Here is a 14,738-nt window from a genome sequence, read left to right on the forward strand (position 1 = left end):
CTCCCCTAACCAACCCCCATCCTTAGAAATTCATTCACCAAACTTAGAGCTGAAATTAACAGAAAAGTGTTCTCTTGAAGCTCACTAATAAGACTAATCATAGCCAGTCATACACAGGCAGTTTTATCAAGGAAATCAAAACCCTTGATTCCCAGGCCTTGGCTCCTGTTTGACATTTACCCACAATGTACACTTTCCTCAACTCTGACTTTTAACATTTCCCTTCCCTCCCCACCCCGGCTCAGTCCTGAATGCTCATCCTCTGGATTACCTGTGGTGATTAATTAGTTCTATAGACTCATTGGGGTCTTGGGAGAGATCTATAGAATCAACAACCTTGGGAATTTGGTGGCTACTCCCACGCTCTCAGAAAGAGGTACTTTGTAACAAATGTTTCTTCCCTTTGGTTATCAGCCACCCTGAAATTACCTAAAGTGTGATCCCAAATATCCTGTTTCTACATGATTAGAATAAGCTTATTTAATTTAGACGGATAGATTGTAAGAGGAAAGTGTGTCCAGTGGGAAAGATGGCTCATAGATAAAGCCAGGCAAATAAGAATGTCTGAGTTCAGATCCCTAGGACCTATGTGAAAAGCTGGCATGTGTGAGTCTAGCTGTAGAGAAGCCCATGCAGAGACAGGCAGCATGGAGCTCACTGGCTGGCTAGCCAGCTTAGCCACATCAATGAACTTCAGACTAAGAGGACTGGGGAGATGGCTCACCAGTGCCTGATGCTCTAGGTGAGGACCAGGGTTTGTTTCCCAGGATCCATATGGTTTAGTCACCTGCAGCTCCAATTCCAGGGGACCCACTCTTTCTCATCACCAAGGATACCTGCAGGTGCTGAATTCACACAAGTGCACACATGCATGTGTGTGCCCATGCACAAGAATACACATGGGGTAGGGGGAGGGAAAGAGGGGGGGATGGTTTAGTGGATAAAAGCATTCATTACTCTGAGGACTCAGTCACCCTACACACACCATCGCCCCCAACCCCCAACCCCAATCCCATGTGGTAGCTAACATCTGTAATTCTCATATTAGCGGCCTAATGTTCTGGGGATACAGCATCCACCAGAAGCACCAGCATCCGGGCCTATGAAGTCCACTGACCCCACTGGGTACCAAGACATTTCTTCTGCAAACTTCCAGGAAATTTCTACCTAGACTCTCCTCTAAGCTGGCTGCCATTACCAAAGAATCAACAGTGACTTCTAGAGATTTCACCAAGGAGCAGTAGGACTCCAGTGACCCTTCCAGGTGGTACCCAAAAGTGGAAAACCCCAGAAGACCCTCAAGATAACTGGCATTCAGAAACAGTGCCACCACTGGCAGGTCCTCTCCACAGAGTCTTGGTGTGATTTGAACAACCCCATTACTCATCACTGGGTCTGATGTCCTACAACCAGACTTCCATTCTAGCAGCATCAGTGAGGGCTCCCATGCCCCAAGTGACGTTCGAGTATTATGCTTAATATCTTCAGAAAATATTAGTAACCCTTGTTAAGTTTTTTTTTTCCTCCAAATGCTAGGTAGGGAAGCCATGCATAATCCCAGCACTTAAGAGTTTAAGGCCATTCTCAGCTACATTCAAAAAGCTCCTCAGGGGGGGAAAAAAAAAAGAAAAAGAATAGGGAGGTGACTTAAGATAGAAAACTGTACACTGCCATGAAGACCTGAGTTCTGAGTTTGGATCTCCAGCACACAGCTGAAATGCTAGTACTGAGAAACAGGAGGATTTCTGGAGCTCACTCTCCATCTAGTCTTGCCCAATCAGTGAAATCCAAGTTTAATAAGACTCCATCTCAAAAATAATGTAAAGAGCAATTGAGAAAGAGAGAGAGAGAGAGAGAGAGAGAGAGAGAGAGAGAGAGAGAGAGCTCACACAAACAGACACATACAAATAACATATACACCAAAACAAAAAACTAAAACAAAAAACCAGGCCTTGATCAGGCACTCTCACCGCTGAGGTATGTCTCAAATCCTAAACATTTTCACTTAAAATGCAAATTCCCTTATGACTGGAACAGTGGCTCAGTAGTTTGGAGAACTGGTTGCTCTTGCAAAGGACCAGATTCCCAGCTCCCACGGGGAGGCTCACAACTGTCTGGAACTCCTAGGGACCCTGATGGCTTCTTAAGGCATCTGCACACATAAGGGCATAAGAGACACCCATATACATGAAAACAAATAAATGCAAATGCCCTCTAAGATCTGTAAGACATAAAATGGTTAACATCCCAGGTTGGAATTATTTTAACGAGGGAAAGAAGGAACCCTTGGAAAACAGAAGACTGTTTAGTAAAAAAGAAAACTGAAGTCCACAGATGCCCGGAACAAAAATCCAGGACAGGACTGTGCCTGTTACTACAGTGGGTTCCCAGGACTACATATTCTTCATCCTCACCAAAACAAAGACACCCAGTCCCCTCCATGGGAGACTTGGTTCTTTTACAGGGATGGCCTACCTACCTTTCACCAGCTCCAGGGGAGGACTCCCTGAACCTGTGCCTACTAGCTCCCTACCACTTCAGGGCTTAGGGTTCAGGTAATTAAGCTCTTGGCAATCTCTGGAGCCTGCCAATAAACCTGAGACACCCTTAGCCCCTCTCCAGGAGGGGAAAAAAAAACACTCAGGGAAGGGAAAACAGGGGAAGAGGAGAACTTTTTTATACCCTGAATTCCACCCCTAACAACCAGGAAACTGCAGAAACCTACAAAACCACTGCTCTAAACACCCCTTGCTGCTCCAAACTCCTGGTTGTGTCTACGGCCACAGAACCATAGCTCCCGTCTACCATCGTCATCCAGGGTGACAGAGGGCATCTGCTGGCACGACAACCTGAATAGAAAGTAGTCATTAAAGGCCTATGCTCACAGTATTCTTTCATGGCAGCACGAAGGCCCCAGAATTCTCCACCCTATCCTGGGAGCCACAGGCACTCCAGGGTGTTAGAAAATGATTCAGGACCATTATAGCCGTTGTCCTGTCACCACCAGCTCTTGAGATCTTAATTCATGTCTTGGCTCAGGCAGAAAGAGGACCATTCCTTAAGCATCACTAGATTGACCCGGGTTTCAGGCACCCAAATAGTAATTTATTTTTCTCTGTAAATAAACAATATTCCTTTTACATGACAAGCTGGAAGAGATGGTTTTCCCCGTTGGGCACTTCTTAGCAGTTGCATCGTTTGAATGTGTCCTTGGGGCACACAAGGAGTGTGTCCTTCAGCCGGATGGGAGTGAATATAGTTTAATAATAGTGACTGCTGTTTATTGAGCGCTTGTTAGAGGTCTGGTATTGGTGCTCTTATGAGAATTCTCTGATTTAATCCTAGGAGGTCTGTATTGCTACCTCAGTCAACAGTTAAGAAGCTCAGTAGTTTCCCTTGTCACAGTGAAGTTCCGATAAATATATTAAGCTTACAGAAAACTTCCATTCAATTAGAACTAGTAGGAAACAGGCCGACAGCCTTTCAGGTCTTGTTTGGTAAGCAACAAAGTCCTAGTGCAAGCCAGTATGTGCTTTCCCTCTTAGAGGCAACAAGCTAACTATCCTCGGAAGTGTTCCTGGCTTAGAGAAGCTTAGAGAAGCAATAGCTGACACTGGGTGCGAAAAGTCTTCCAGTATCCCAAATGCTTCCCACCACAGGTCCATATGGAAAAAGAACAGAGCCCCCAGCTCCTTCTATGGAGGGAGTCAAACAGGTGGAAAGTGGATGGTATGTAGGGTCCTTGCTAGTTGAGCTGCGCTGCCGAAGGCCTTCCACTTCCTTCCCACCACCCCTCAGGCTGATATCTGCCTCACGCGGGGAGACACGGGCACTGCAGTTAAGCTTGGACATGCCGCTTGGTCCAGGGCCGAGAACCTCGCGGCAAGTCCAGGCAAAAGGCAGGAACCCACCGAGACACCCCGCCGCTCCCACCCCAGTCCGCCAGCCTCCCCTCGCACGCGCAGCAGGAAGCAATGCAGAGGAGCGCCCAAAGCTTGCGGGTATCCCGGGCACCCCTTCCCCGCCCCAATTGCCTGGCCCTCCCGCCAGAGGCCAGAGCTCGAGGTTAATTTTTCACGCGCCCCCCCCCCCAAAGACCGCCTCCCTAGGTGACGCTACAGTTTGTGCGGTTCCTTTAAAGGCTGCGGGTTCCGTTCTTCCCTTTTCCACTGGATGCCAAAATATGCAAATCCGGGGACCGGAATCTGCAGCCAAATAGAGCAGGAGAAGGGGCGCGGCCGGCGCGTCACCGGATCCACTCCTTGTATGGCTCTTCCCGGCTTGGCCAGCTGCCCTGCGACCCTCCCTGCAGCCGCGGAGGCCCCTCCCGCACCGAGCTAGGCTCACACCGCCACCCACGCCCCTGACCGGCCGCTCCCCCCTCCAGAGATGGAGCCGGGGGCGGGAAGCGCTGCATGCCCTGATTCCGGCCGAAGCCCGGGACCGCTGCAGCGCGCAGTCTCCCCGCGCCGCGGGGGCGGAGGAGAACCCGGGGGCGCAATGCCTCTAGAGCACAGGAATGGGTAGCCTGGAGGGAGAGGAGGCGGGGGTGGCAGAAAGGGGGCTTACGGGCGGCGGGAATCCCTCCTTTCCTAAGAACTGGAGGAGATCCGGGGGAGTCTGGCCCTTCCTACCCAATGTTCTCCTCCAAACTGAGGGGAGGGAAGAGGGAGTAGGGTTGTCATCCACCCCCATCACAATGCACAGCTCAGGAGTTCCTCCCACGCGTCCCCGGGCCCCGCATGGACCTCCCACGGCGTGAGGCCCCGGGATCCTCTCTTCCTCCTTGTCAACACTCCCACTCCCCTTGAGGGATGCAAGTTCCCCCAACCCTGACTCTCCAGCGGGGGATGCGGGATTCACCGCGCCCACGCCGCCACTGAGGAGGGAATCCTCCCCCGCCAACCCGGTGTGATTTGGGGTCGCGCCTCCGTGCTCCCCCCCCCCTCTTCCCCCTCGCTCTCAGCCAGGCTGCGCGCTTCAGGAGCAGGCCTCAGGGAACACATCACCCACCCCCGGGATCCGCTGTTGAGGTGACAGCACCCTGGGTCGGCACAGGGGGCCGCCCTTGGCTGCAAGACACCCTCAGGCAGCAATGAGGACAACCCAGAGGGAGACAGAGAGAGTAAAGACTAAGGGAGACCGCCGTGGCGGCTAGAAACTGTGGGTTTCGCATCTTCCTGCTGTAACTCAGCCACAAGCCCTTCGCCGGCCGCAGTAGATAGCGACTGTGCCCCGGCCTGCTGGGCCCTCCTGCCATCCTGTGGCCAAAGGGGTTTGCTTTAGAACCGTTAGGGAATTTATCTGGTAATTAGTTGGTGCACGTGTTTTCTGTCCCCCTAAACTTCACTCTTTCCTAATCTCCACCAAAAACTCATGCCCTCGTCCCTAGAAGTGTGGAGCTTCTGCCCACTGCGAAACTAGCTAGTCGGCTACACATTACTCCGCCACTGCGTTCAACTGAGAGTCAGTGCAGGGTCAGGAGCCCCAAGGGAGGGGCCGGGTCTGTGGGCGGTGAATCGGAATGAAGTCGGCTCGAAAAGTTCTAGCTGTCCAAGACTAAGGAGCCTTGGGACATTGGAACCCCTTCTCCAAAGGGAAGTATTCCCTCTCTCCATGAGTCCAATCAAGATAGGATGCTGAATGAAGGGCAGGAGTTATATGCGGGAACCTGGGTTGAAGCGGTCATCTCCCCCTTTCCCAACAATTCCCAGACTGCTAAGGAACCTGTCCCTAGTGTACTGAACTCTTTTTCCTGCTGGAGTGCTGGAGGCCAATTGCAAACAACTCCACCCCTCCAGCCGCTAAATTCTGTCTCTAATGCAGCCCTCAAATAAAAACCTACAGGTTTAGTTACTGCGCATCGCGTGCTTTGCTTTCGGCTTCGTCCCTCTTTTCTTTTCTCCTCTCGCTTTCCTTCTTTCTAATCTTCTAATTGACTTTTTTTTTTTCATAAAGAACGGCGAGCGGTGCGGGCGCTGCACGTTGGCTGCGGCCCGCTTCCTGCTTTCTAATGTTCCATTGTGAGGAGCTTCCATTGTGACGTCGCGCCCCTTCGGCTGGGCTTTGTCTGTCCATATATGGGCAGCTACGTCACGGAGCTTTCCCGGGGCTCAGATAAATAGACTGGTGGAGTTCCCTGGCTGGGAGCTTTTGGGCAGCAGTGAGCTAGCTAGGAAGCAGCGGGGCTGGTTGGTGGTGGTGGCAGCAGCGGCAGCAGCAGCAGCAGCAGAGGAGGTGGCGGCGGCAGCGGCGGCGGCGGCGGCGGCTGTGGCAGATCGGGGGGGCGGGGGGGTCGGCGGGCGCGTGTCTGTGAGATCAATACTGAAGCCGCGTCTGACCCCCTGGAGCCTAGATCCCCCCCAGCCCAGCCCCCATCCCACTCCCCGCACACGCCCCACCCCACCCCCACGACCCAGCGTCGCACGGCACCAGCTGAGGCACCCGAGAGGATTACCCTCTCTGCCCCTCTCCCACCCACCTCCCCAAAAAAGAATAGATCCCCTCCCCTGACCCACCCCTTCCCCTTTTCACTCCCCCCTCCCCCCGAACTTTCCCTCTCGCATGCTTTTCCCCTGCACCACGGATCGCCTCTCGGATGCCGCTAGCCTGGAAGCTGCGTTAGGAACAGGCGGCGGCGGTGGCGGCGGCGGCGGCGGTGGCGGCTGTAGCTCGGGAGTGCTATGACCGGCAAACTCGCCGAGAAGCTGCCGGTGACCATGAGCAGTTTGCTAAATCAATTGCCTGACAATCTGTACCCCGAGGAGATCCCCAGCGCGCTCAACCTCTTCTCCGGCAGCAGTGACTCGGTAGCCCATTACACTCAGATGGCTACAGGTAAGGGTGGCCGTGAGGCGGCGAGGCAGCGAGAAAGGAAAGGGGGAGGACGAGGAGGAGGGAGAGAGCTAGCGATGTATGCATAGATCGATGGATGCAGAAATGGATGGATGGAGAGACGGATGGAAAGATGGGGGGCGCGCTGGGAATTTTCTGGGGGGCGAGTTGCTTTTCCCACCCACTCCTCCCGCCCTCCGAGATCGGGAAGGCTTGGTTGGAGACGCCACGGTTGAGGCTTTGGTTCTCCCGGGTGGGGGCAGCCGCCGACCGGAGGGAGGTAGGTGCGAGCAGCTCTGGGGTTCTCCCTCCCCACGCAGGGGGCCGGATCGCTGGGCTGCGCTCTAGGCGTGGTACTGTAGCCCCCTTTCTCGGGAGGAGCCTAGCGTCTTTTTCACCCGCGCTCTCCCCCCTTACTCCCTCAGCCTCCCACCCGGGATGGAGCCATGTGCGGCGTGGAGTCCCCACGGTGGGAGAGGTACTGCGACGCTGCCTTTCCGGGGCGTTCAGCAAAGCCATTGGGGGTGTGGGTACGGCGGGGAGAGGGAGGGGGCTCACCCACGGGGCGGGGGAAAGGGTTTGCCACCGGGGGCGATCCTGGGACCCGGGAGCTTGGGAAGGTGGCCGCTCCCGCCGTGGAGACATCGGCCAGTTTTCCGCCGCTCTCCACTCTCCTTAGCTGGGTTTAGGCTTTTCTCCTCCAGCCCGAGCAGAAAGCTCCTTCAGGCCGGGAGGAGACTAGGGCCGGGAGAGGCTCCCTTTACGGGCGGCACCCTTCTGCGCTCCGAGGACAAAAGCGTCGAAGCTCTTTGGGTCGGCCACCCGGGCTCAGCGCGCGTAGGGGGACATCTCTTGGGGCATGAAGGCGCGGCGTCTTGGAGTAGACAGGGCCCGGGGAAGAGGTCGAGTTGTGTGTGCTGGAGAGCAAGAGCCGGGCGCGCTCCGGGTCTGAAACTACCTGTAGCTGCAGCTACCTGTCCGCCCCACCTCGGGAAGAACAACAATGCTCTCTCGCGCGCGTGCGTGTATGTGTGTGGTACGTGAGTGTGTGCGCGGCGTGTGCGGTGTGTGTGCCGGAGCCACTCCACACCCCGATCCGTAGTATTTTGCTGTATCCAGGTTGCGCCAGGGAGCGCGGCACCGCCCGCTTTGCGCCGGGTTCAGCGTTCCTCTTACCCCACGCGCTGCGCACTCCAGCCGGCCGCACCCTCTACTCCTGGGCAAGGACCTGGGCGCCGCGGCCCGGAGCCGGCTCCGCTTCACTCACCCCTCCCCTCTCTCCCCCGCTCTCCGCAGAGAATGTGATGGACATCGGTCTGACCAACGAGAAGCCCAATCCGGAACTCTCTTATTCGGGCTCTTTCCAGCCAGCCCCAGGCAACAAGACCGTGACCTACTTGGGAAAGTTCGCTTTCGACTCTCCTTCCAACTGGTGCCAGGACAACATCATTAGCCTCATGAGTGCCGGCATCTTGGGGGTGCCCCCGGCCTCAGGGGCGCTCAGTACGCAGACGACCACGGCTAGCATGGTGCAGCCTCCTCAGGGAGACGTGGAGGCCATGTATCCGGCGCTGCCCCCCTATTCCAACTGCGGCGACCTCTACTCGGAGCCGGTGTCTTTCCACGACCCCCAGGGGAACCCAGGGCTCGCCTATTCCCCCCAGGATTACCAATCGGCCAAGCCGGCCTTGGACAGCAATCTTTTCCCCATGATTCCTGACTACAACCTGTATCACCACCCCAACGACATGGGCTCCATTCCAGAACACAAGCCCTTCCAGGGCATGGACCCCATTCGGGTCAACCCACCCCCTATTACCCCTCTGGAGACCATCAAGGCCTTCAAAGACAAGCAGATCCACCCGGGCTTCGGCAGCTTGCCCCAACCGCCGCTTACTCTCAAGCCCATCCGGCCCCGCAAGTACCCCAATCGGCCTAGCAAGACCCCACTCCACGAGCGGCCCCACGCGTGTCCCGCGGAAGGCTGTGACCGGCGTTTCAGCCGCTCGGACGAGCTGACCCGGCACCTGCGCATCCACACGGGCCACAAGCCCTTCCAGTGTCGGATCTGCATGCGCAGCTTCAGCCGCAGCGACCACCTCACTACTCACATCCGCACGCACACCGGGGAGAAGCCCTTTGCCTGTGAGTTCTGTGGGCGCAAGTTTGCGCGCAGCGACGAGCGCAAGCGCCACGCCAAGATCCACCTCAAGCAAAAGGAGAAGAAGTCGGAGAAAGGGGGTGCGCCCTCTGCATCCTCGGCGCCCACCGTGTCCCTGGCCCCTGTGGTCACCACCTGCGCCTGAGGATCCGCCTCTCAGATCCCTTCTTTTCCCTTCCAGTGCCTCCTGGCTGGTCGCCTGAAAGCAGCGGGAAAAGCCAGTCACCGAGGCGCAGGGGCCGCGCCCTGATCTCGCCCTGGACGTGCGGCCCCCTTGCCTCCTCTTCGACGCCCCCTATTTCCACCCTTTCACACCGGCCGGCGGTTGGGGGCTAGGGCTAGAGGCACTTTCTCCTTGCTGCCCCCTCTTAACCAAGGCGTGGGGGTAGAAAGGTGGCGTCTAGCCCGCTTTGTTCAGTTAGGATCGCCTTGATCCAGGGGCCGCTGGGCCACGCCAAGGACCTGCGGGGGACTGAAGGCGGGGCCCATGCAACCTTCGCCAGACCCAAGCACCTCACTGTTTCCCCCTCCAGTGTCTCCCTGTGTTCCCCCTCGAACACCCGAGAGGGGGAGGGGGTAAGGAGCGCACCAAAGCGCAGAGCTTGCTGCCCGCCGCACGCACGCGCGCTTGCGTGCGGTGATGCGCGCGAGTGTGTGCGTGCTCGCCTGTGTGTAGTGTGCGTGTGTATGTGTGTGAGTGTGTTGTGTGCGCGCGCACACGTGTGTGTGAGACTCTTGAGCTGAACTGGGCTGTGTCTACTCCTAAACTCTTCTTCACAGAAGGTCCCCAAGCCTTTGGGAGATGTCCCAAGCTAAGGACCAGCAAGTGACCGGAGGAGATGGTCTTCCATCTGCTCCTTAATGTTTCTTACAGAAATGCCTCGGATGCAGCTACTGCTGCATCGGGTTTGACCCCGTAGAACCCCCTCCCTTTCCGAGCGCTTCCCTCTTAGGCCTCGGGGCAGTTTGATCTTTGGGGGAGTAAGAGCCACCTTTTTTTTAAAAAAAGAAATCATTTGCTCAGCCCCACTTTTCAAAACCTGTGTTCTCAAGCTTGCCCTCTGCCTCTGCCTCCCCCACCCCACCCCGCGCGAGCCCCATCTTCTCCTTTTCCCTCTCAGGTTCGCACTGCGTCTCTCAACATCTTTACCCAGAAGGCAGGCCTCAACCACCCAAGTGTTTGTCTCTGTTACATACCCATTCCCCATTACTGGGAAGGCTGGCTCTATTCATTTGCCCTCTGTGATCACCAACACAACAGAAGCGAAGTGTATGTATATGATGTTGGCGTGTGTATGTAGATGTATGTGTGTGTTTCTTTATACACATATGTTTACATAACATGCACTCTGTATTCCTAGCAAAATCAAATCTAAGGCATTTGGTTATCCAGTGCAGTGCACTGGAATAAAGAGAATTTGTAGGCATATACAGCTTAAATGATTTATTTTTATGAAAAGGTAAACTGATGAGATTATTATCTACCTGTGTGTGTGGATATATGTTGCACACGTGTATATATATGCATACACATTCTGTCAAATTTTCCTCAAAACTAGATGGGGACTTTTGCATTAATCTGTGTTGCTGAATGAAGCACATCTGTTTCATGGCCCCATCGCACCTCCCCACCCTACCTCACCTCTTCTCAGGAGCCCTCTACCCCAGCTGTCCTGCCCAGCCCTTCCTCACACAGGGTGGCCCTTTTGACGTGGAGACTTAGAGAAGGGTGCTCCTTGACACAGCTTCCAGCACGGTCTTGATTGAATGTACTGTTCCTATTAGCGTCCTTTCTCCCGTGGCCAGTAAGCTGCCCAAAGAGAAGGGACAAAGGTCTGGAGTTTACAGAATGTCTGTTTTTAAAGTCACTTTATGCGTTTCCCACTTTTTTTTTTAATTAAAAAAGCACCGTCTTTTGGTGGTGGATAAATAATACTAAACGGACTACAGTGCAAGGGAGGAAAGACTCGAAGAGCGGGGATTGTGGGGATCCTGGGGGGATTGTGGGGGATTGTGAGTTTCCAGGTACTCGGGCTTTTTGTAGAAGGAGAAGTTTGCTAGGAGGGCCCATATTTTTTCAGCTGAAGGGTAAAATCTTTCTTTGCAGAGACAGTATTTTGCTGAATACTTTTTATAATGTGATGATTATTTAAAAATACACAATTTGGTCAGTTCAAAGCTGGAAGGAGGAATCAAATATCCTTTAATATTTTTTTCTTCCTCCTTCTGGAGTATGCATGGCACTGCATGGTAACTCTGACTTTTTCCTTTGTTTTAATAAAACTGTTCTCAGACATTTAAGCTAAACTAAGAGAAAAAAAAAACTTTGTTGCCAAAAGGTTGTGCTATCCCAATTTTTTATATGTCTGCATGTTTGAAAACACAAAAAAAAAAAAAAAAAACAAAAGAAAATGCACTCTAACTTATGTGAACTGAGAGAAAAAAAATCAGGTTTTAAAAAGGAAAAACCCATGGGGAATGATATTTTTTGAAAGACTTTTGTATACAGTTGAGTACTTAGAAAAAGACGAACCAGATGTAATATATTTTGTGGATGTTTTTATTTCTTGGATTTATAGTACCTTATACTAAGGTTAAAAAAATGCTTGATATTGTGAAAAGGTGAGATTCTTCACCAACATTTCATTTACTTCTTGTCACATTGTTATGCCAATATAATATAGTTAATGAAAACAGCATTTTTAAAAGCAATTATTGAAACGGTGTAATGTTGTACCATTTGCCCTGTGAGCAAATGCGAATACAGTAAATATATTGTGTTTGCTGACAATCAGCCGGGCTTTAAATCTCTTTTTATTTCTTGTTTTCACGGTATAAAGTTTTGGTTTGGCCTGGGTCTTTTTGTCCTGTTTTGTTTGGGGCTTTGGAGGTCTGGTTGATAGGTTGTGGTGCCTGGAGTTATGCCTTTTGCTCTGACTCCCCATTACAGTCTGGTGCTACAGTCAGAGCAGAACTAATGTCCCTGGACAGGGCTCAGAATTCCGTGTGGGTTCTGGCGTTTCTAATCCAGTTTTGAGTCCTGATTCTGAGAGGATTCTACTCTACCCTTCTGGGATTCTCAGACTAGCCAATCTATCAGATGAACGGGATGGGCAAACTAAATTCACAAGAGTCAGAGCAGGGACTTAAATCTAGAACCTTCTCTGTGGTTTCCATGGGTGAATCTGTTGGTAAACTATTTCTCATTGGTCTTAGGACAAGACTCTGAAAGGCCTCTGGAACAGCACTGAGAAGTTCTCTTGCTTAAGCTGTTGAAGCCTGAGAGACAGGTAGAAACTTGACAGGGGTTCTTCAGGGTTGGCAAGATAACTAGGGAGACTGGCAGCTTTTCTGTGGTCAGACAAAGGGGAGAGGGGAGGCTGGTTTTAAAGTCCTCCAGCTTTAATCTCATTTGAACATGGTTTCCAGAGTCCTCACTACTTGCCAATGTCTAAGAAAGTCCTTAGAATGTCTTATGAAGGATTCAGAGATTTGATGCTTTTAAGGGAGAAAGGACTTCTGAGATTCAGAGCACACACAGAACAGGGAAAGTTTTGTATAATGTCAACCCATGTATATCTTGATTTCTGTCTCCCGTGAAAACAGTGATCTGTGCCCCTGCAAGCTATCTCTCTCATCCTTAACTGACTTCCCTGGCTAGCCTAGGGGTTTCACCATTGTTCTTTGTTTCTTGTTTGTTTGTTTGTTTGTTTGTTTGTTTTTCTTTTTTTTTTCCGGAGTTGGGAACGAACCCAGGGCCTTGTGATTGCTAGGCAAGTGCTCTACAACTGAGCTAAATCCCCAACCCTTGCCATTGCTCTTAAGAGAATATTTTTTGCTTTTGTCTGTATCTCCTGTTCCCTTTCTTCTTGTCCTTGGAATCCTTTCTTATTCTAGACCAGTCTTTAGAAAACTCAATCCCCTCTCCCTCTCTGTCTGGCATGCCCTATAGAAAATTCTGTGTATCTGGCATACGATCTGCTCTGGGTTATGGCAACATAGCACCAGACTGTAATGGGGAGTCAGTGTCTCAGCTATACACATACTCACACACGGAGCCAGTCCAGCGTCAGAGAAACCGTTCTCGCTATTAATTATTAATGCAGACCTGTCTCACTAAAGAATAAGAATGTCATTTCAGGTTGGCTATAGTTACCAGTAAGCTAAGGCCAGAGCTGGGTGGAGGAAGTGGTGGGCTGTGGCCCTAGAAAAGAATGTTTCTGAAGTGAGATGAATACAGAGAATGCGACGTGTAATCTTAAATTCTTGCACCCACACAGTTCTAAGTCACTCATTAGCCGCCATCTTGAATTCCTTTCACTCCCCTTATGACACTAATAATTTCAAACTCCAGCATTATACACAACCGCATGGAGCTATCCTAACAGAATGAGTCCAAGGTGGCTTAAAAGTCTCAGTGACTGAACCTATAGACCACCTCTTTGCTGAACTAGATGTTTCCTTCCAGATTTGTGTGGTTTTTTTCAGGTGAGTTTTATCGGAGCTGAAGATATTATCATTACATGTCTTCACAGTTAGCATCCGGCCCCACTTGTATCTTCTCCAACCAAACCAGGCCTTCGAACTTGTGCATTCATCAACAGTATACTATGCTGCATGATTAATAAACTCACTTCCCATTGGTGGCTATTACTCAACCCAGCCTAGTTCAACCACTGGGTTACTTGGCAATATGGCAGCCCGCCTGGCTGGCACCAACCCAGTGTGGTGTAATCAGTGATTCAAACTTAGTAGCGAGCTAGATAAGGCTGCCCCAGATATCATCAAACTAGCTACCCAACCTGCCTGGGTTTTGTAAGTGAAGAAGAGATTCCCATCCTGAAACTTAAAGACAAAATGGACATAATGAGGCATAAAGGTACAGATAGTGCCACGGCTTGTTCCAAACGTTTGAGGAGCCTGGGGAGAAGGAAGGGGCATTGCATGCGTAACACGAACTGCGTCTGTTGTGGCACACTGATGCACAGAGTGGCTGTGAAAGCCTATTTAGTGAGGAGTGTGAAATTTTACTTAGTAATTGGGCATAAATGAGACGCTTAAAGAATTTGTGAGAAGTATGTTTTTGTATGGTAGTGATGAATGTGTGTGTGCATGCGCACGAGCGCATACACACGCGCGCGCGCACACACACACACACACACACACACACGTACGTACATTTACAAGTATGTAAAAAGGAACCACAGGATGGATTTTGGTGGATACAGGTATTAGTTTCTAGATAGTTGTCAGTGTTCCCTCTTTGATATTTCAGGGTTTGCCTGCATAGATGAGAGAATTGTGAACTGCCTCTGCTGGCCCTGATGAACTTCCCTAGTGTTCCTGATTGATAAAGCAAGAGACCTCTAAGTGTTCCAAAAGCTAGCGATCAGACTGGCAAAACTTAGTGACTAGCAAGGGAAATGTGACTTCTAAAAGATACTATAGGGGGTTGGGGATTTAGCTCAGTGGTAGAGCGCTTGCCTAGCAAGTGCAAGGCCCTGGGTTTGGTCCCCAGCTCCAAAAAAAAAAAAAGATACTATAGAACTTTAAAATACGGATATCATCCTAGACATGGCTCCCAAGGGGTCATCTCAGAAAGTTAAGTCTTTGTACAGAGAGGAAAGAGAGTTCCAGAAGGAAAAGGAATAGTTCAGAGACCCTCAGCCAGACTGTCCCTAGGATACTCCAGATGACATAGTCTCACTCATCATCAAACACGGAGACCAGGAGAACATCTGGG

General features: G+C 51.7%; 1 protein-coding gene and 1 pseudogene across 3 annotated transcripts; one reads left to right on the plus strand and one right to left on the minus strand.

The window, feature by feature from the left end:
- Window positions 1-3,660: 3,660 nt before the first annotated feature.
- Window positions 3,661-4,685, minus strand: LOC148001023 (uncharacterized; annotated as a pseudogene).
- A 1,460-nt stretch (window positions 4,686-6,145) lies between these two features.
- On the plus strand, window positions 6,146-11,852 carry Egr3 (early growth response 3). 3 transcript variants are annotated; one of them, XM_087584982.1, is made up of 3 exons: window positions 6,146-6,837; window positions 7,260-7,312; window positions 8,131-11,852. In XM_087584982.1, the coding sequence occupies exons 2-3, from the start codon at window positions 7,273-7,275 to the stop codon at window positions 9,138-9,140; spliced, it is 1,050 nt and encodes a 349-aa protein (XP_087441108.1). In that variant the 5' UTR covers window positions 6,146-6,837; window positions 7,260-7,272; the 3' UTR covers window positions 9,141-11,852. The 3 variants fall into 3 exon arrangements, with proteins under 3 accessions (XP_087441108.1, NP_058782.1, XP_087441109.1); NM_017086.3 differs by lacking the exon at window positions 7,260-7,312 and having other exon boundaries at window positions 6,556-6,837; window positions 8,131-11,786; XM_087584983.1 differs by lacking the exons at window positions 6,146-6,837; window positions 7,260-7,312 and adding an exon at window positions 6,858-7,114 and having other exon boundaries at window positions 8,131-11,789.
- Window positions 11,853-14,738: the final 2,886 nt, after the last annotated feature.

This window comes from Rattus norvegicus, chromosome 15 (genome assembly GCF_021556685.1).
Source record: "Rattus norvegicus strain SHRSP/BbbUtx chromosome 15, alternate assembly SHRSP_T2T, whole genome shotgun sequence".
Classification (NCBI taxonomy): domain Eukaryota; kingdom Metazoa; phylum Chordata; class Mammalia; order Rodentia; family Muridae; genus Rattus; species Rattus norvegicus.

Coding starts and splice junctions, on each gene's coding strand:
- Egr3 (XM_087584983.1), top strand. CDS start 6,916: ATGCATAGATCGATGGATGCAGAAATGGATGGATGGAGAGACGGATGG. Junction 7,115..8,130: donor CAGCCGCCGACCGGAGGGAG/GTAGGTGCGAGC, acceptor CGCTCTCCGCAG/AGAATGTGATGGACATCGGT.